The following is a 13,720-nucleotide window of genomic DNA, read 5'->3' on the forward strand; positions in this document are numbered from 1 at the left end:
GCGATGGTCTTTCCCGCTAGTCTCTGAGAGCTCGGCTCCCGTGTATCCAAAGAAAATCTCTGCGTTAACTTCTCCCACGCGGCGGTCTGCGGTTAGGGGGTTTAAAACGCCGGATGTAGACTCGAGGTTTGGGCTCTCAGTCTCGGAGGGCTGTTTTGGTCCCTTGTGTTTTCATTTTTTGCGCTATCAAGTTGCATCTCTAGGAAGATTCTCCAGCTCTGCGATAGAGGGCTAAGCGCCTCCTCTCACCTAGCTTTAGGCTCCTCAGTTTGCAGCAGCAGGTGTTCTTTGTCACTTTCAGCAACGGTTTCTCCCACAATTCTTTGGTGGGGCCGCTTAAGTCTACAAGGCAAGTCGTGCGCTTGTCTCACCTCCACGGACTCCTTACAAGTTCCAGCTGGTCCCCGTTACCCCAACCTGGGCCCCCACCCCACCCCTCCACATAGCTGCAAGAAGGGCCAGACGGGACGTGGTAACCCCTCGGGGGAGGGACGGCTGACCATGACTCCCGTGCCCTCAGGACAAGTCGAGCCTCTGCGGGCTGCGGCGGCTGCGTTCCCACCCCTCTTCCCACAAGCTTTGCAACTGAAGACGCCCTGCTGGCAGGGAGGTTTGGAGAAACGATGGTGTTCCGCAGCCTTTTCGCAGCCACGAGACTAACACCGGCTTCCCCGTGGTCAGACTCGAGGCGCGGGGTACCCCGGCCCTTCACGTCGGGAAAATAAGCGGGTAGGAAGCAGGGGGGCGTCCAGCTGGATGCGAGCAGCTCCGGCGCGAGCGACTCTCTCCTAAACAGCGGGGTCCTAAGTGCGCCCCGCCTCCCCCCCGGGCGCTGTGCTGCTTCAGCGGCTGGCGCTCACAATGCGGGTTCGCGCCCTCGGGGCGGCAGCTGGTGCGTTGCCATGGCAGCGGCCTTCGTGGCACGCGCCGGGGCCACCCGAGGCGCGCGCAGCCTCCCCCCTCCCGACCCTCCCAGTGGCTGAGCGCACCCCCCCGCCCCCAGCTGTGGGAAGGGGCCGGGCCAGCCTCCTGACGTCTGTGCGGGGCTCAGAAGATGGCTGCGGAGCCCAGAACCCGGCAGTGGCTGTGGCGGCGGCGGCGGCGGGTAGGGAGCGCGGCAGGCGGGTGCTCAGCCTGGCGCGTGGAGCGCTGAGCCTACAGGCGCGGAGGCGGCCAAGGCGCGTGGGGGGCTGAAGGGGTCTCTGGTCACCTCCTCCCCTCCAGCCGCCGCACGATGGGCAGCGCTGAGGACGCAGTCAAAGAGAAACTGCTGTGGAACGTGAAAAAGGAGGTAAAGTCGGGGCATAGATCCCCTGGGGTTCGCGTCCCTGCCTGCGCGGCCCAGGGTACAAAAAGATATGCGCTGGCCCGCCCCGGCCTGGGTCGGGCGGGGGCGGGGTCCTGGACTCGCTGCGGCTCCCGTCCCACTCCCGGATCAGGGGGCAGCTCCCCTCGGCCCCAGGGGCTAGGCCGGCTCTCTGGGGTTGGTTTGCGCCGCGATTCCGCAGCTCCCCGCCCTGTGACGGCAGCAGTGCTGGGAGACCGAGGTCGGGGGAGGGATGGCAGCGATTTCTGGAGAACCGAGGCTACCCATTCATTGCCCGCTCCGCCTGGGGAGGGGGCGGGGCCCTGCGCGGGCATCCTACAGCGCTAAACCTGTGACTTGGGGCGTAGCTCCGGTTTGCCCTACACCCCACTCGATTATCTTTCTGGGAACTGAGTCGCAGCTGCTGGAGGACTCACCGCACACCTCACTGCTTCTCACTCCACGCCCAGCTCTCTACTCAGAGGCCATGGGATTTTTGAGAATGGTTATAAGACTAAGATTTTTTTCCTCTTTTGAGGAGCACTCCCCACCGCCCATGTCAGAAAGAGAAAAAGTCCTCTGTACTAATGTCCTTTACTTTGACCCTGTCCTAAAGCCCATTTCAATTTCGTCGGAAGGAGGATGCCCATATGAATGACTCACCCCCATGTGAGAGCTGGAGAGCTCAAACCCACAGAGTGGATTAGAATGGATTAGGCCTCTGGAGCCCTGAACTCCTCCCACCTACCTGTCTGCCAGTTGTGTAAACTCAATGAGGGCAGGAAACCCATCTGTTTTTTGAGGGGGAGGTAATTAGGGTTTTTTATTTATTCATTCATTTAATGGAGGTATTGGGGATTGAACCCAGGACCTCGTGCATGCTAAACACTCTACCACTGAGCTATGCCCCCTCCTATTTTTTTTTTTTTTTTGGAAACCCATCTGTTTTGTCCAGGATTCTATCCATGCCTGGCACACAGTAGGCACTCAATGACTATTTGGTAAATAAATCTACTGATCTTGGAACCTGCAGAGTGTGATGGGAATGCATAAACTTTGGAATAGTCTGGACCTAGCTCTGTGTGACCTTGAATAAGTTACTTAACCTCTCTGGGTCTCAGTTTATTCATCTCTAAAATAGGGATAATGATCTTTATCTCATATATAAAAGTTTACCATATTGGTTTCTGTACCTTTTCCTAGAGTTTCAGGACTGGAGAAGACTCTGGTTTCTTATAAAATCCTGGAAAGCTCTAGATGGTTCTCTTGCATTAATTATGACCTGGCTACTGTGCCCTAACATTTGTTTCCTTACTTCTTGTTGGCAAAGAAGTAGTTGATGCCATCACCTTTCCAGCTGTGTCTGAGAAGCTCCATTGTGCCTTTCTTGTGGAGTGGCCAAGAAAGTTTTTTTAGGCAAGGAGTATGCCAAATTAGCATTTGAGCCCCAAACTCTAGTCTCCCTAAGGAAAAGAGAAATCTCAAATCTCAGTGATTATCCTCAGAGAAGCAGTCTACTGACAGAGACTTATATGAACAGTATAAACAAGAACAAAAATGTGGCCATACCCACACTATGTGCTAGGATTGTTGGTGTGCTCCAAATTTGGGGTTAGTCAGGGATGACTGGAAAGATTGTGGTGAAGACAGTATTTAGAAGGATGTCTGTATTACTCCAAGAATGATTCCTAAACAAATGTCAGAAACGTCCAGAATCTGCCACAGCTATGTTTATTACTGATGAAAAATTGACCTGCTGTGAACTCTGAGTTCCCTTTCCCCTTCAGTGCTTGATTACAAGAGAAATACCCTTCCTTCTCCTACAGGTAGAGATAGTGGAGGTAATTGTAGACAAGCCTGGCCTTTCACAGAGGACCTGGGGTATAATTCTGGGGGCATCTGTAGTTCCTCCTAATCCAAAAATCTGTCCCAGCGGTCTGCTTCAGATGCCTGCAGGTCTTTGAGCTGTGATGTTATGCTCTGTTTAATGCAGATACCCCTTGGGAAGTAATCGAGGAAGCTTTTAACAGTTTAGAGTGCAGGATCGATCTGATCCCCCCTCCTTTACCTAACTGCTAACCATGAGCACTTTCCAGCAGGGAGGAGACTCCAGGTCCTTCCTCCCTCCTCTCTAGGCTTTAGAAACTCTCTTACCTTCTAAACTCACAGTCTGAGGTGAGGGCCTTGGGAGCAAGGGCAGCATCAGGACACTGGACCTAGGACACTGTCCAAAGAATGGCAAAGACTAGCTCTGCCCAGAGCTTACTTTATCTGTGAGATTTTATACTGGGCTGAGATAATCCATTCCTCTAATCTTCAGTATTAGTATCTGTCTCCTGGCAGGTTCCCTCAGGGCATCAAAAGCGGTTGTCTTATGTGGTGGGAGCAACTGGAACTCCGTGTATTGCTGATGGGAGTGTAAATTGGTACAACTGCTTCGGAGTTGTACTAATAATGCAGAATGTGTTCATCAGAAATTCCTTGCCCGGGGAGGGCATAGCTCAAGTGGTAGAGCACATGCTTAGCATGCACAAGGTCCTGGGTTCAATCCCCAGTACCTCCTCTAAAAACAACTGAACCTAATTACCTCCCCAACAAAATAAAAAAAAAAAAAATTCCTTGCCTAAAAATATAAATCCAAAGAAATGAGCACCCATGTTTACCCAAAGACATGTCTAGAATGTTCATAGCAGCACTATCCATAATAGCTCCAAGTTGGAAACTATCCAAATGCCAGTCAATTGTGGGGTGTTCACACAATGGGGAACGAACAGTGTACTTCCATGCACAACATGAACAACCCTTACAGTCACACTAGGGAGCAAAAGAAACCCAGTCACAAAAACTACACACTGAGGAATTCCATCTATAAAAAGTACAAAAGACAAAAATGCTCTATGGTGTTAGAAATCAGGATAGTGGGTGCCTTTGAGGGGAGAGGTAACTAGAAGGAAACATGGCAGAGTCTGGGGGTGCTGGTCACATGTTCTGTTTCTTGATCTGGATGCCGGTTTCATAGATAAGTTCAATTTGTGAAAATTCTTCGAGCAATGTAATTAATTATATATACCCTTTTCTATATGTTTGTTGTGCTTCAATTTAAAAGTTTTTTAAAGTGCTTTCTAAAGACAATTGTGACTGCTTACCTTACAAGGTATTTGGAAGCTTTTAGGCCCAAGTAGGAACCCAAACATCAGGGTTTTACCTAGACAGAAAAAAGGCTGGGCTTGTGAACATGTGGGGAGTGTCCCTGAGGGCCTGGATGGACCTATCCCTACCCTTGAAGAAGGGAGAGAAGGAGGGTCAGGTTGTTTATCTGCAGCCTGTACTGGCAATTTGTCCCTAAAGGATGATGTGTCTGCCCACAAGCCCTTCTGCAGCTAAGTAGATGAGCAAGCAGCCGCTGATCCCTGTTCTCTGCAGCAGGGCACTTCCTCCTGGGGTAGAATGTCTGCATTGAATTTGCCGGGTTGCCTTTCCAAGATACTTGGAGCTGTCTGTACTGAAGAAACTTTGCTTCTTCACCTCTCCCATCCCTATCCTCTACTCTGCGGGTGTCTGAACCCAGACCAGGAGGGCAGAGCCAAGCTGTTTACCTGCTCATGGGTCTTCAGTCCATCGATCAGTCTATCAATCACTTAATAACAATGCTGCCCATTTATCCACAGGTGAAGCAAATCATGGAGGAGGCTGTCACCAGGAAGTTCGTGCATGAAGATAGCAGCCACATCCTTGCTCTGTGTGGTGAGTGACTGGGGGGTAATGGGAGATGGGTTTGAAAACTGAGGCCAATGTGCAGGGGTCCAGGGAGAGGTGAGTCCTCGGGTTCAGTAGTTCTCAAATCTGGCTGCAAGTCAGAATCAACTCAGGAGCTTTTGAAATCTCCTTGGGCGTCATCCCAGACCTACTGAATCAGCGTCTCCAGGGCCCAGGAATCTATGTCTGGTGGCCTGTAGTGCTCAGGACAGTTGTGCTCAGGGTTTAACGTGCATCACAGTCACCCAAAGGGCTCCTTAAACTAGATTCCTATGTCCTGGAGTTTCTGATTCTAGTACGTCTGGGGTGGGCCTTAGAATTTGCATTTCTAACAAGTTCACAGATGCTGCGGATGCTGCTGGTCTAGAGACCACCTTTGAGGGCCAGTGTCCTAAGTAGCTGGGTTTGAGATGCACTGCTCTGCTTTATCCTTACCTTAACTTTGGGGAAAGTTTTGTGCTTTTGGATGCTTTCTACACCGTCTCTACTTCTAATTAATCCCCCTCTGTTGCTCTAGCATCTCAATCTCCAAGCACTTAACTGAATGCAAAATAGCATGAGTATAGGGTAGGAGGGGGAGCCAAAGCCTTCTTGCCTTAGAAAGTCCTTAATAAACTGTTGCTTCCTCCTCAACATGAACATTTTGCCTTTGTAGGAGCAAGCCTGTATACACACACCACTGAATTTTCTTGGATTTCTAGGAATTTGACCTTCCATTTGCCATCTTTGTATTTTCCTTGGCCTCTGAGATTGGTGTTTGGAGTTGTGGATGGGAGGCTGTGCATTTCTGAGGGAAAGGAATGAAAGGAGGAGAGAAGGAAAGGGACAGTTTTGACAGTAGTGTGGGGAGGCCAATAGAGCTGCCCTTCCCATCAGTCCAGCAGCCAACACTGAAGGTCCAGCAGGTGCCAGGCACTGTTCTCCGGGTAGGGAGACAGCAGTGACAAGACGGAGTGAGTCTCTGCCACAGGGGCTTACATTCTGTGGGCAGACAGACAGAAAACAAATGCACACAGAAATATACCCTGCAGTAACAGGTATGGTAATAGCTACCAGGAAAAATAAAGCAGAGACGTGGGAGGGAGACTGGGAGAGGCAGCCTGTGAGCAGCGCCTGAGTAACACACTGTTACCCTTACTTTGCTCCTCTGAAAACGGTGGTGATTCCCACCTCAAGGAATTTTTGTGGGGATTGAGATGATGCATGTGATCATTCCTAGCACTGTAAGAGCTCAGAAAAATGTCTGTCTTTCCTTCTCCTATGGATGTTAAGGCTGAAACTAGGTTTGCAGGATTCAGGGTCCTACTGTCTCTCTTTTGGGTAAGTGTCCCTGGTTCTTTGAGATGATATAACAACTCCCAGGTTTGCAGAAGCAATCTGATCTCGCCTTTTCTTGGGCAGAACCCATGCTGGGGAAAAGCACGTCAGTCTTGCAGTAAGTGACTTTGAAGAGTATTGGAACCCTGCTTTTTTCCACTTGTACTGTGTGTCTGTCATTGTCACCAGAGGGACTCTGCTGGTGGCCCCAGTTAGGCATGGCTTGGTGCTAGGCTTCGTCCAGAGCACACACAGCAAACAGAAAACAGAACAAAATAGCACCAACAGCTTGTGTATGGGCGCCGCATGTGGGCGGCCTTGGGGGAATGGGGGAAGAAAGGCAGGGAAAAAAGCTGTGGGTGGCCCACTGTCAGGCCCATTAGGGTGAGAAGAAACTGTCAGCTCGCCTCTGATCAATCCAGGAGCCCCCGGGAAGCAGTGGGGCTTTCACTTTTGCCTCTTGCCTGGAAGCCCAGGGCTTTTTCCAGCAGGCAGGGATATCACCTGCAAAAGGAATGATTCTTCTTTCATCCAGTTTCAGTCACTGACATAGAACAAGGGTCTATGAAATAGACCCAAGTTTCCAGGATTTTAAGGTCAGCACAGGAGCAACAGGAGCCCTGTTCTCCTGGATCTCAGGAGGTGCCTGGGTCAGAGTGCAAACTTAAATGCCCATAGGGTCGGACAAGAAAGATCCACTCAAGAGACTGACCAGATGTGGGGACAGCAGGCAGTGGTAGGGACTGGGGTGTTTGAAGAGGGCAGCCACGACGGCTCCTACAGGAATGTTGGCCTGGCTCGCCACGGCCTTTGTTTTATTTTAAGAGAAGTCAGAATTCTGAGTTTTTATATGAAATGTCCCAGTTAAAAATATTTTATTTATTATTGTATTGTTTAATTATTTTATTTTGGTGGAGGGGGAGGTAATTAAGTTTATTTTTGGAGAGGATACTAGGGATTGAACCCAGGACCTTCTCCATGCTAAGCATGCGCTCTACCACTTGAGCTATACCCTCCCCAAATGTCCCAATTTTTAAATGCTGATAACTAGTTCCCATTTTAAAAAAATTGTGTGGGCTAAACAAAAGGCATCTGCAAGCCTCTGCCAGTTTGCTGCCTCTGCTTTGGGCTCAGTGCACAGTCACTGAAGGGAACGTTAGCAGGAAGGGCTGCCAAAAGTATAAAGCTAAGTAGAGCTGGGGCACCTGAGACCCATGGGAAAAGGAATCCTTATACTTTGTTAAAGATGTTGTTCATTAGTGAGGTGGATCCCAATTCAGGCTCAGAATAAGGGTCATTTAAAGCACTGATTATCAATGTTTTTCCTAATCATAATCAGGGATTCCTGGGGGAGGCAGAGAGAATAGATATGTATTGATGGAAAACTCCACTCTTCTGGTTTTTTTGAGATTCTGGTATGCTAGTCTCTTTCACCCCCTGGGAAGATGTTCAGAAGTGCGTGTTTAGTCTTATCCTCGGGCTTGAGGTCATCCTACCCACATCCAGAATTCAGCTTTGTTCTAGGATAAATGGGAGTGCAGAGACGAAGGGGGCGGAGTGAAGGCTGTGGAGCCTGTGTTAACTGGTGAGTGAGTGACCCCTCTCCCTAGAGCTTTGGGGAGCGCTGGGGTCCTGGGCCTCTCTGCTCTGTCCTGACCCCTCTGTTCTTGGCAGAGGAGGGATAGAGGGTGAATGAAGAGCACAGGGCCTGAGCAAGATGAGCTTCCCTGAGCCTCCTTAGAATACTGATATTTGTATCCGAAACAGCACCTTCCAGGAGAGCCTTAGAAATGGAACTGAAGAATCCCTGGGTCAAGACCTGGCCCTGGGCAAACCCAGGAAGGTGGCCCTGGGCAAGCCCAGACCATGGTTACCCAGAGGGAGGAGCGATACTCCCGGGACTGTAAGAAATGTGTGTGCATTTGTTCTGTGTTTGCTATGGTCCTTCCTAAACCTGTCTGTCTAGAAGCTGGTCAGGCCTCTGCAGGTGGAAACTTTGTGAGGAAGCTTCGCAGGCAGACGTGGACGGCAGGGAGGGGTAACCTGTGTGCTCTCAGAGGATCAGAACCTGTGTGACTGCACCTCCTGCTGGAGAATAGCCCAAATCCCACTGTGGGAGAAGGTTCTTTGATATCTTTTCTTTATCTTAAAAAGCCCTGTGAAGTTTGCATTTTGCTCCATAATCTGGTTTTTGAAACTTTGAATGTAAAGACTACTGCTGAGTGAAATGAATGCTTCCTATTTCCCTGTGGCTTCTTGAACCCCCAGGTGTAAGCTGATATCTCCTGCCACGCCTTCCCCCAGGCAGCAAAGTGCTTTTAACTTTTGCTTGTGGGTACCTCAAGGTCAGGGTTAAACAGCAGATTGTCCTGAGTTTTGCCTTTGAACTTGCATTTGTAACAGTAATACACGTGCTCACAGAGAGCACCGTTACTCTCTTCCCGTCAAGGGTCTTGGGGTAATTTAGGCCTCAACCCAGGAGCACTGGGGCAGCCTCAGTTCTCTGGACCTCCCCCGACCCCCACCCCCTGGCTCATGGCTCAGGTCTGGGAGTGTCTGCCTCTGCAGTGTCTATTTTGCTGCATTCAGATTGGGTGCTGAAGTTATTTTAACCTCTGGTGGGTAGAAGGGGTTTACGAGGCCCACAGAGAAGTTCCTGGCCTGGCAGAGCAGATTCTGAGATTCATAAATGTCTCCTTTCCTGGCCACAGGCATTGGGGCCAGGCCGGGCCAGCCCTGCCCCTCAGTCCTCAGGTTCCCTCTCTTCCAGGCAAATTGGTCCACCTGAGGGTTGCTTCAGGCTAAGGATGAGCTGTAATGGGAGATGGGGGGTGGGGGGTGGAGTCTGTGGCACTGGGAACAACACCAGGGCTTTATTAACCCTCTCCCTGTTGCTAAGCAGCCTTCATTAGCCAGGAAGGTCGGCCACTGTCAGCTCCTCCTGGGAACGGCAGGGAGATGCTAATGAGCTAGGAGAGAAGCAGGTGCAAGGAGAGGATGCATCCCACCTGGGATGTTGCAGCTGGAGGTATTTCAGCACATTCTGAGATTCAGACTCCAGGCAGTTTTTAGTCTGTCTCTTTTAAGTGAAAGGGATTCCTTCTCTCTTCTTCCTGCCTGCCCTGAATGAACAGCTCATTCTCAGGATATCTTGGCTTCAGCCTTCCATCCGGAAATGACTGAGTAGGAAGGAAGTGTCTCTGGGGGACCGGCTCCCCTCGCCCTGTCTTAGGGCGCGGCAAAGGGCACGTGGTGATGCTCTGCAGCTGAGGCTTTAGAGTTCGACAGACCTGGGTTCGCATACTAACCACGTCACCAGGTATGTGACCATGGCCACTTATTCAGCAATTCTGAACCTAGCCCACAAGGTTGATGTGAGGATTAAGAGAGTGATGCAGGTAAAGCACACACACGGAGCCAGGTATGCAAAATTTACTTTGTTCTTGAAAGTGATCTTACAACCTTCCCCATAAAGCCTCCTAAAACCTTCTCCAGAATTCCATCTGGGAATCCATATTTCTGGGTGTTTGGCGCATCTGAACTGGATAATCAGAGAAATTTGAACTCTGAGAACCCAATCAGGGAATTTGAAAATACTAAGAAATTCTAATTTTGCAGGTGCAGTGAAGGTATTAGGTATGTGTTTTTTTAGAGTCATCTTTTAGAGACACATGCTGAAATATTTATGGACAAAAACACGTAGTGTCTAAAATTTGCTTCAGAATAATCTAAAGTAGGAAGGAAAAGTGGTTGGAGGTGATATAACTAAAATAAGTTTGGTCATGCCTTGACCATTGCTTAAGTTGGGTGATAGATACATGGGAGGTTGTTATATTGTCCTCTTTACTGTTGTATGTGTTTGGAATTTTCCATAATGAAGTTTTTTTTTTTAAAGAAGGAAAGGGAGGTGGAGAGGATGGGCAGAGATAGAGATGGCAAGTATACACAACTTTTTTTGTAGGAAATATTTTTATTTCAAAAGTATGTATTTAAGGCACCCTTAAACAGGATTCTGGACGTGTAAGCCTGCAGAACAGAGAAATAAATATGCAAATCTGCCCCACCCTCTGGGGTTGAATTGGGTGATGGATACCGGAGGGAGGGTGTCCTTTAGTGTATAGGGTCTCTGAAGTCAGATGAATATAGAATACTTTATGGGAGTAGACCAGCTTCAAATGCTAGTCATTGAATTTTCATAACTTAATTTGTCTTATAGGCTAATGAAGTTGTGTTCATCCAACACGTAGAGACAGTCCCACCCCTGAGTCGGTCCAGCCTCTGTCCCCAAGTCAGTGTACAGACTTCCATTAGTGGTAGAAGCTTCCTAGCCTAGAACCCGAGCCCAGGGGAAGCAGAGGGAGCAGAGACGGGGAGCAGATGTTTCTGAAGGGTCCTCCCTGATCCTTGACCCCCAACTGGAGTCAGGACGGACCTGCTGCTCTTGAGGCTGCTCCCTCCCCTTCCCATCCTTGGTCTTTTAAACCCAAGACAGGGTCAGGGTGGGTGACCTGGGTAGTTCTAGAGAGTGAACACAGAGGAGAAGGATGCAGACCCAACCCTATCTTGCCTTCACTGGCCCTCACCAAACCAGCCATCATCTGAGCAGCTGCCAAACAGTGGGATAGTCAGTCATGTGGTGGCCGGTCATGGTTAAGTTCCAAAAAGAGGAGTAGAAACCCAGAACATCAGGCCCCCACCATGAGGGAACTTCTACAGGGAAGGCCTGAGCCCTCAGTGTTACTGTAACCGCTGCAGAGGGCTATGAAGGCTGGTTTTGTAAGAAAAACAAGAACATTTGCAGCTCCCCTGTCCCAACAGAAAAGCTTTATGTGATCCTTCTCCCCGTTAGTCACTGCCCATCGGAAATCCTTGACCTTGACACAGCCACAGCTGCACCTTTCTGATGGGAAGTGGAGAGAGCTCCAGTGACCACAGCACATGTCCACCCTCCACTCTTTGTCCTGCCTCTCGGGCTGCCAAGGGGGCCCCCTATAGAGACAGCCCCAAGGAAGAGCACCAGGAGTCTTTCCGTCGAGATCAAGGCCTAGCCCTTCCTCAGAGAGGCACCCCCAGATGACCTGTCACAGCAGTTATCACAACATCTCTCTGCGTGGTGTATACACAACTTTTTTTTTAAATTGAAGTATAGTTGATTTACAATGTTGTGTTAGTTTCTGGTGTACAGCATAGTGACTGAGTCATATATATACACATATTCTTTTTCATTGTAGATTATTACAAAGTATTGAATATAGTTCTCTGTACTATAGAGTAGGACCTTGTTTTTTTATCTAATTTATATACAGTAGTGTGTATCTGCTAATTCCAAACTCCTAGCTTATCCCTCTCTCCCTCTGCTTTCCCCTTTGGTAGCCATAAATTTGTTTTCTATGTCTGTGAGTTTGTTTCTGTTATGTAAATACATTATCATTTTTTTAGATTCTAAATATAAATGGTATCATATATTTGTCTTTCTCTGTCTGACTTGCTTCACTTAGTATGATAATCTCTAAGTCCATCCATGTTGCTGCAAATGGCATTATTTCATTCTTTTTTATGGCTGAGTAGTATTCCATTGTGTACATATGTATATACCACAACTTCTTTATCCAGTCATCTGTTTTTGGACATTTAAGTTGCTTCCATGTCTTGTCCATTCTAAATAGTGCTGCTGTGAACATTGGTGTGTATGTATCTTTTCGAATTGGAGTTTTCTCCAGATATATGCCCAAAAGGGGATTGTTAGATCATATGGTAACTTTATTTTTTAGTTTTTTAAGGAATCTCCATACTGTTTTCCATAGTGGCTGTACCAAATTACATTACCATTTACAGTGTTCCCTTTTCTCCACATCCTCTCCAGCATTTGTCATTTGTGGACTTTTGAATGATGGCCATTCTGATTGGTAGGAGGTGATACCTCATTGTAGTGTTGATTTGCATTTTTCTGATAATTAGCAACATTGAGCATGTTTTCATGTGCCTATTGGGTGTACACAACTTTCCTGAGAAATTTTACATGAAGGGGAGCAGCTAAATGGTTTAATACCTAAACGGGGATGTAGGACCAAGGGAGGTAGTGGTGATGCTTTTTTTTTTTTTTTTTTTTTAGTTGAAATTACAGAGTCTTTATATACAGATGGAAAGTAATGGGGAAAAATTAAAGATACAGGAAAGAGAAGGGGTGTTTGCTAGAGCGATGTCTTTGAGAGGTGAAAATGTCCAGGTGGAAGGCTTGGCCTTAGAGAGGAGTGCAGCCAGACCATCTGTAGGTACAGGAGGAAGGGCAGAGGCTGGGCAGGAACGCAGGGAGGAAAGGCACTAATGCTCACTGACCGCCTTCTGTGTTCTGGGCCCAACAAGGAGTCTTGTGCACCTCTGTACACGCTGTTGCTTTCAGCCACTCAACACCCATCGAGGTGGGACCTGTTCTTCTCCCTCCCTGCAGCTGAAGCTCAGAGAGACTTAGTGGTTTGCATGGAGTCAAATAGCTAGTAAGGAAAGGAACCAGGGTTTGAACCCACATTTGTCATGCTCCAAAGCCTGTGTTGCCCAAGGGTAGGTCCACCTGTGAGGCCTACTAAGGAGTGGAGCCTGGAAGTATGGAGAAGGGAAGAGGAGTTGGCCCTCATGGAGACATAGCTCAGGTTACCAAACAGTGGACTCATGGTGTCCCAAGATACCCTGGGAGACAGTGAGTCCCTTGTCGAGCTGGGCAAGGCTGGTACTGGCCTGGTTCCTTGGGAAGCCAGTGTGAGCACTGCTCTGCATCCCCAGCGGGGCAAAGAAGATGGGTGTGGGTGGGATGAATTTCATTTCCCTCCTCTGCTTGGTTCTGGAATATCAGGGCAGTGCTTTCTCCTCCCAGTGAAAGTCTGGATGAGAGAGTTGCTGTCTTGTCTTAGGGCTTTGAACAAGGTTGAATGCCCTGCAAAGCTGAGGCAAACAGCCAATATCACCAATGCAGGTTGAAGGAAAATGTAGAAATGCTCATTCCATATGGAGACAGCTGTTATAAATCTCTAGGTGGAAATAGCCGGCCAGGGAAGTGGGGAGGAGACAGGTGGATGATGCCTGGCCTCACCTCTTTGCTCCTCCCACTTCATCTGCTACAGGTGAAACACACTTCCTCCAGCTTAGAAAGAGGCCACTCATCCTTCCCATTCCTTTATCTCCAGGGAGGCTGCTCCTCTCCTGGAAATCTTCGTCCCACCATCCAAGGCTTTAAAAAATTCTGCTCTGAGTAGTGTCTCCTAAAACTCCAGGACCAAAACCAGTCACCTGTGGCTAACTGCTCCACCCAGTGCTTTCCTTGCTTGGAATCTGAACTCCCCCGCTGCA

At 48.8% G+C, this 13,720-nt stretch overlaps 1 protein-coding gene across 6 annotated transcripts in view; it reads left to right on the plus strand.

Annotated features, from left to right (window-relative positions):
• Positions 1 to 187: 187 nt before the first annotated feature.
• The window catches only part of SGSM2 (small G protein signaling modulator 2), a 35,494-nt gene continuing 21,961 nt past the window's right edge, over positions 188 to 13,720 (plus strand). The window contains exons 1-3 of one of the 6 annotated variants that reach the window (XM_074343234.1): positions 188 to 729; positions 1,225 to 1,291; positions 4,975 to 5,050. In XM_074343234.1, coding sequence (XP_074199335.1) covers positions 1,235 to 1,291; positions 4,975 to 5,050 — 133 coding nt within the window. In that variant the 5' untranslated portion in view covers positions 188 to 729; positions 1,225 to 1,234. Of the gene's footprint in view, positions 730 to 796; positions 1,292 to 4,974; positions 5,051 to 13,720 lie in introns of those variants that run through there. The other 5 variants (XM_074343235.1, XM_045518980.2, XM_045518981.2 and 2 more) reach the window with 5 other exon arrangements.

Source organism: Camelus bactrianus, chromosome 16 (assembly GCF_048773025.1).
Source record: "Camelus bactrianus isolate YW-2024 breed Bactrian camel chromosome 16, ASM4877302v1, whole genome shotgun sequence".
In the NCBI taxonomy this organism is placed as follows: domain Eukaryota; kingdom Metazoa; phylum Chordata; class Mammalia; order Artiodactyla; family Camelidae; genus Camelus; species Camelus bactrianus.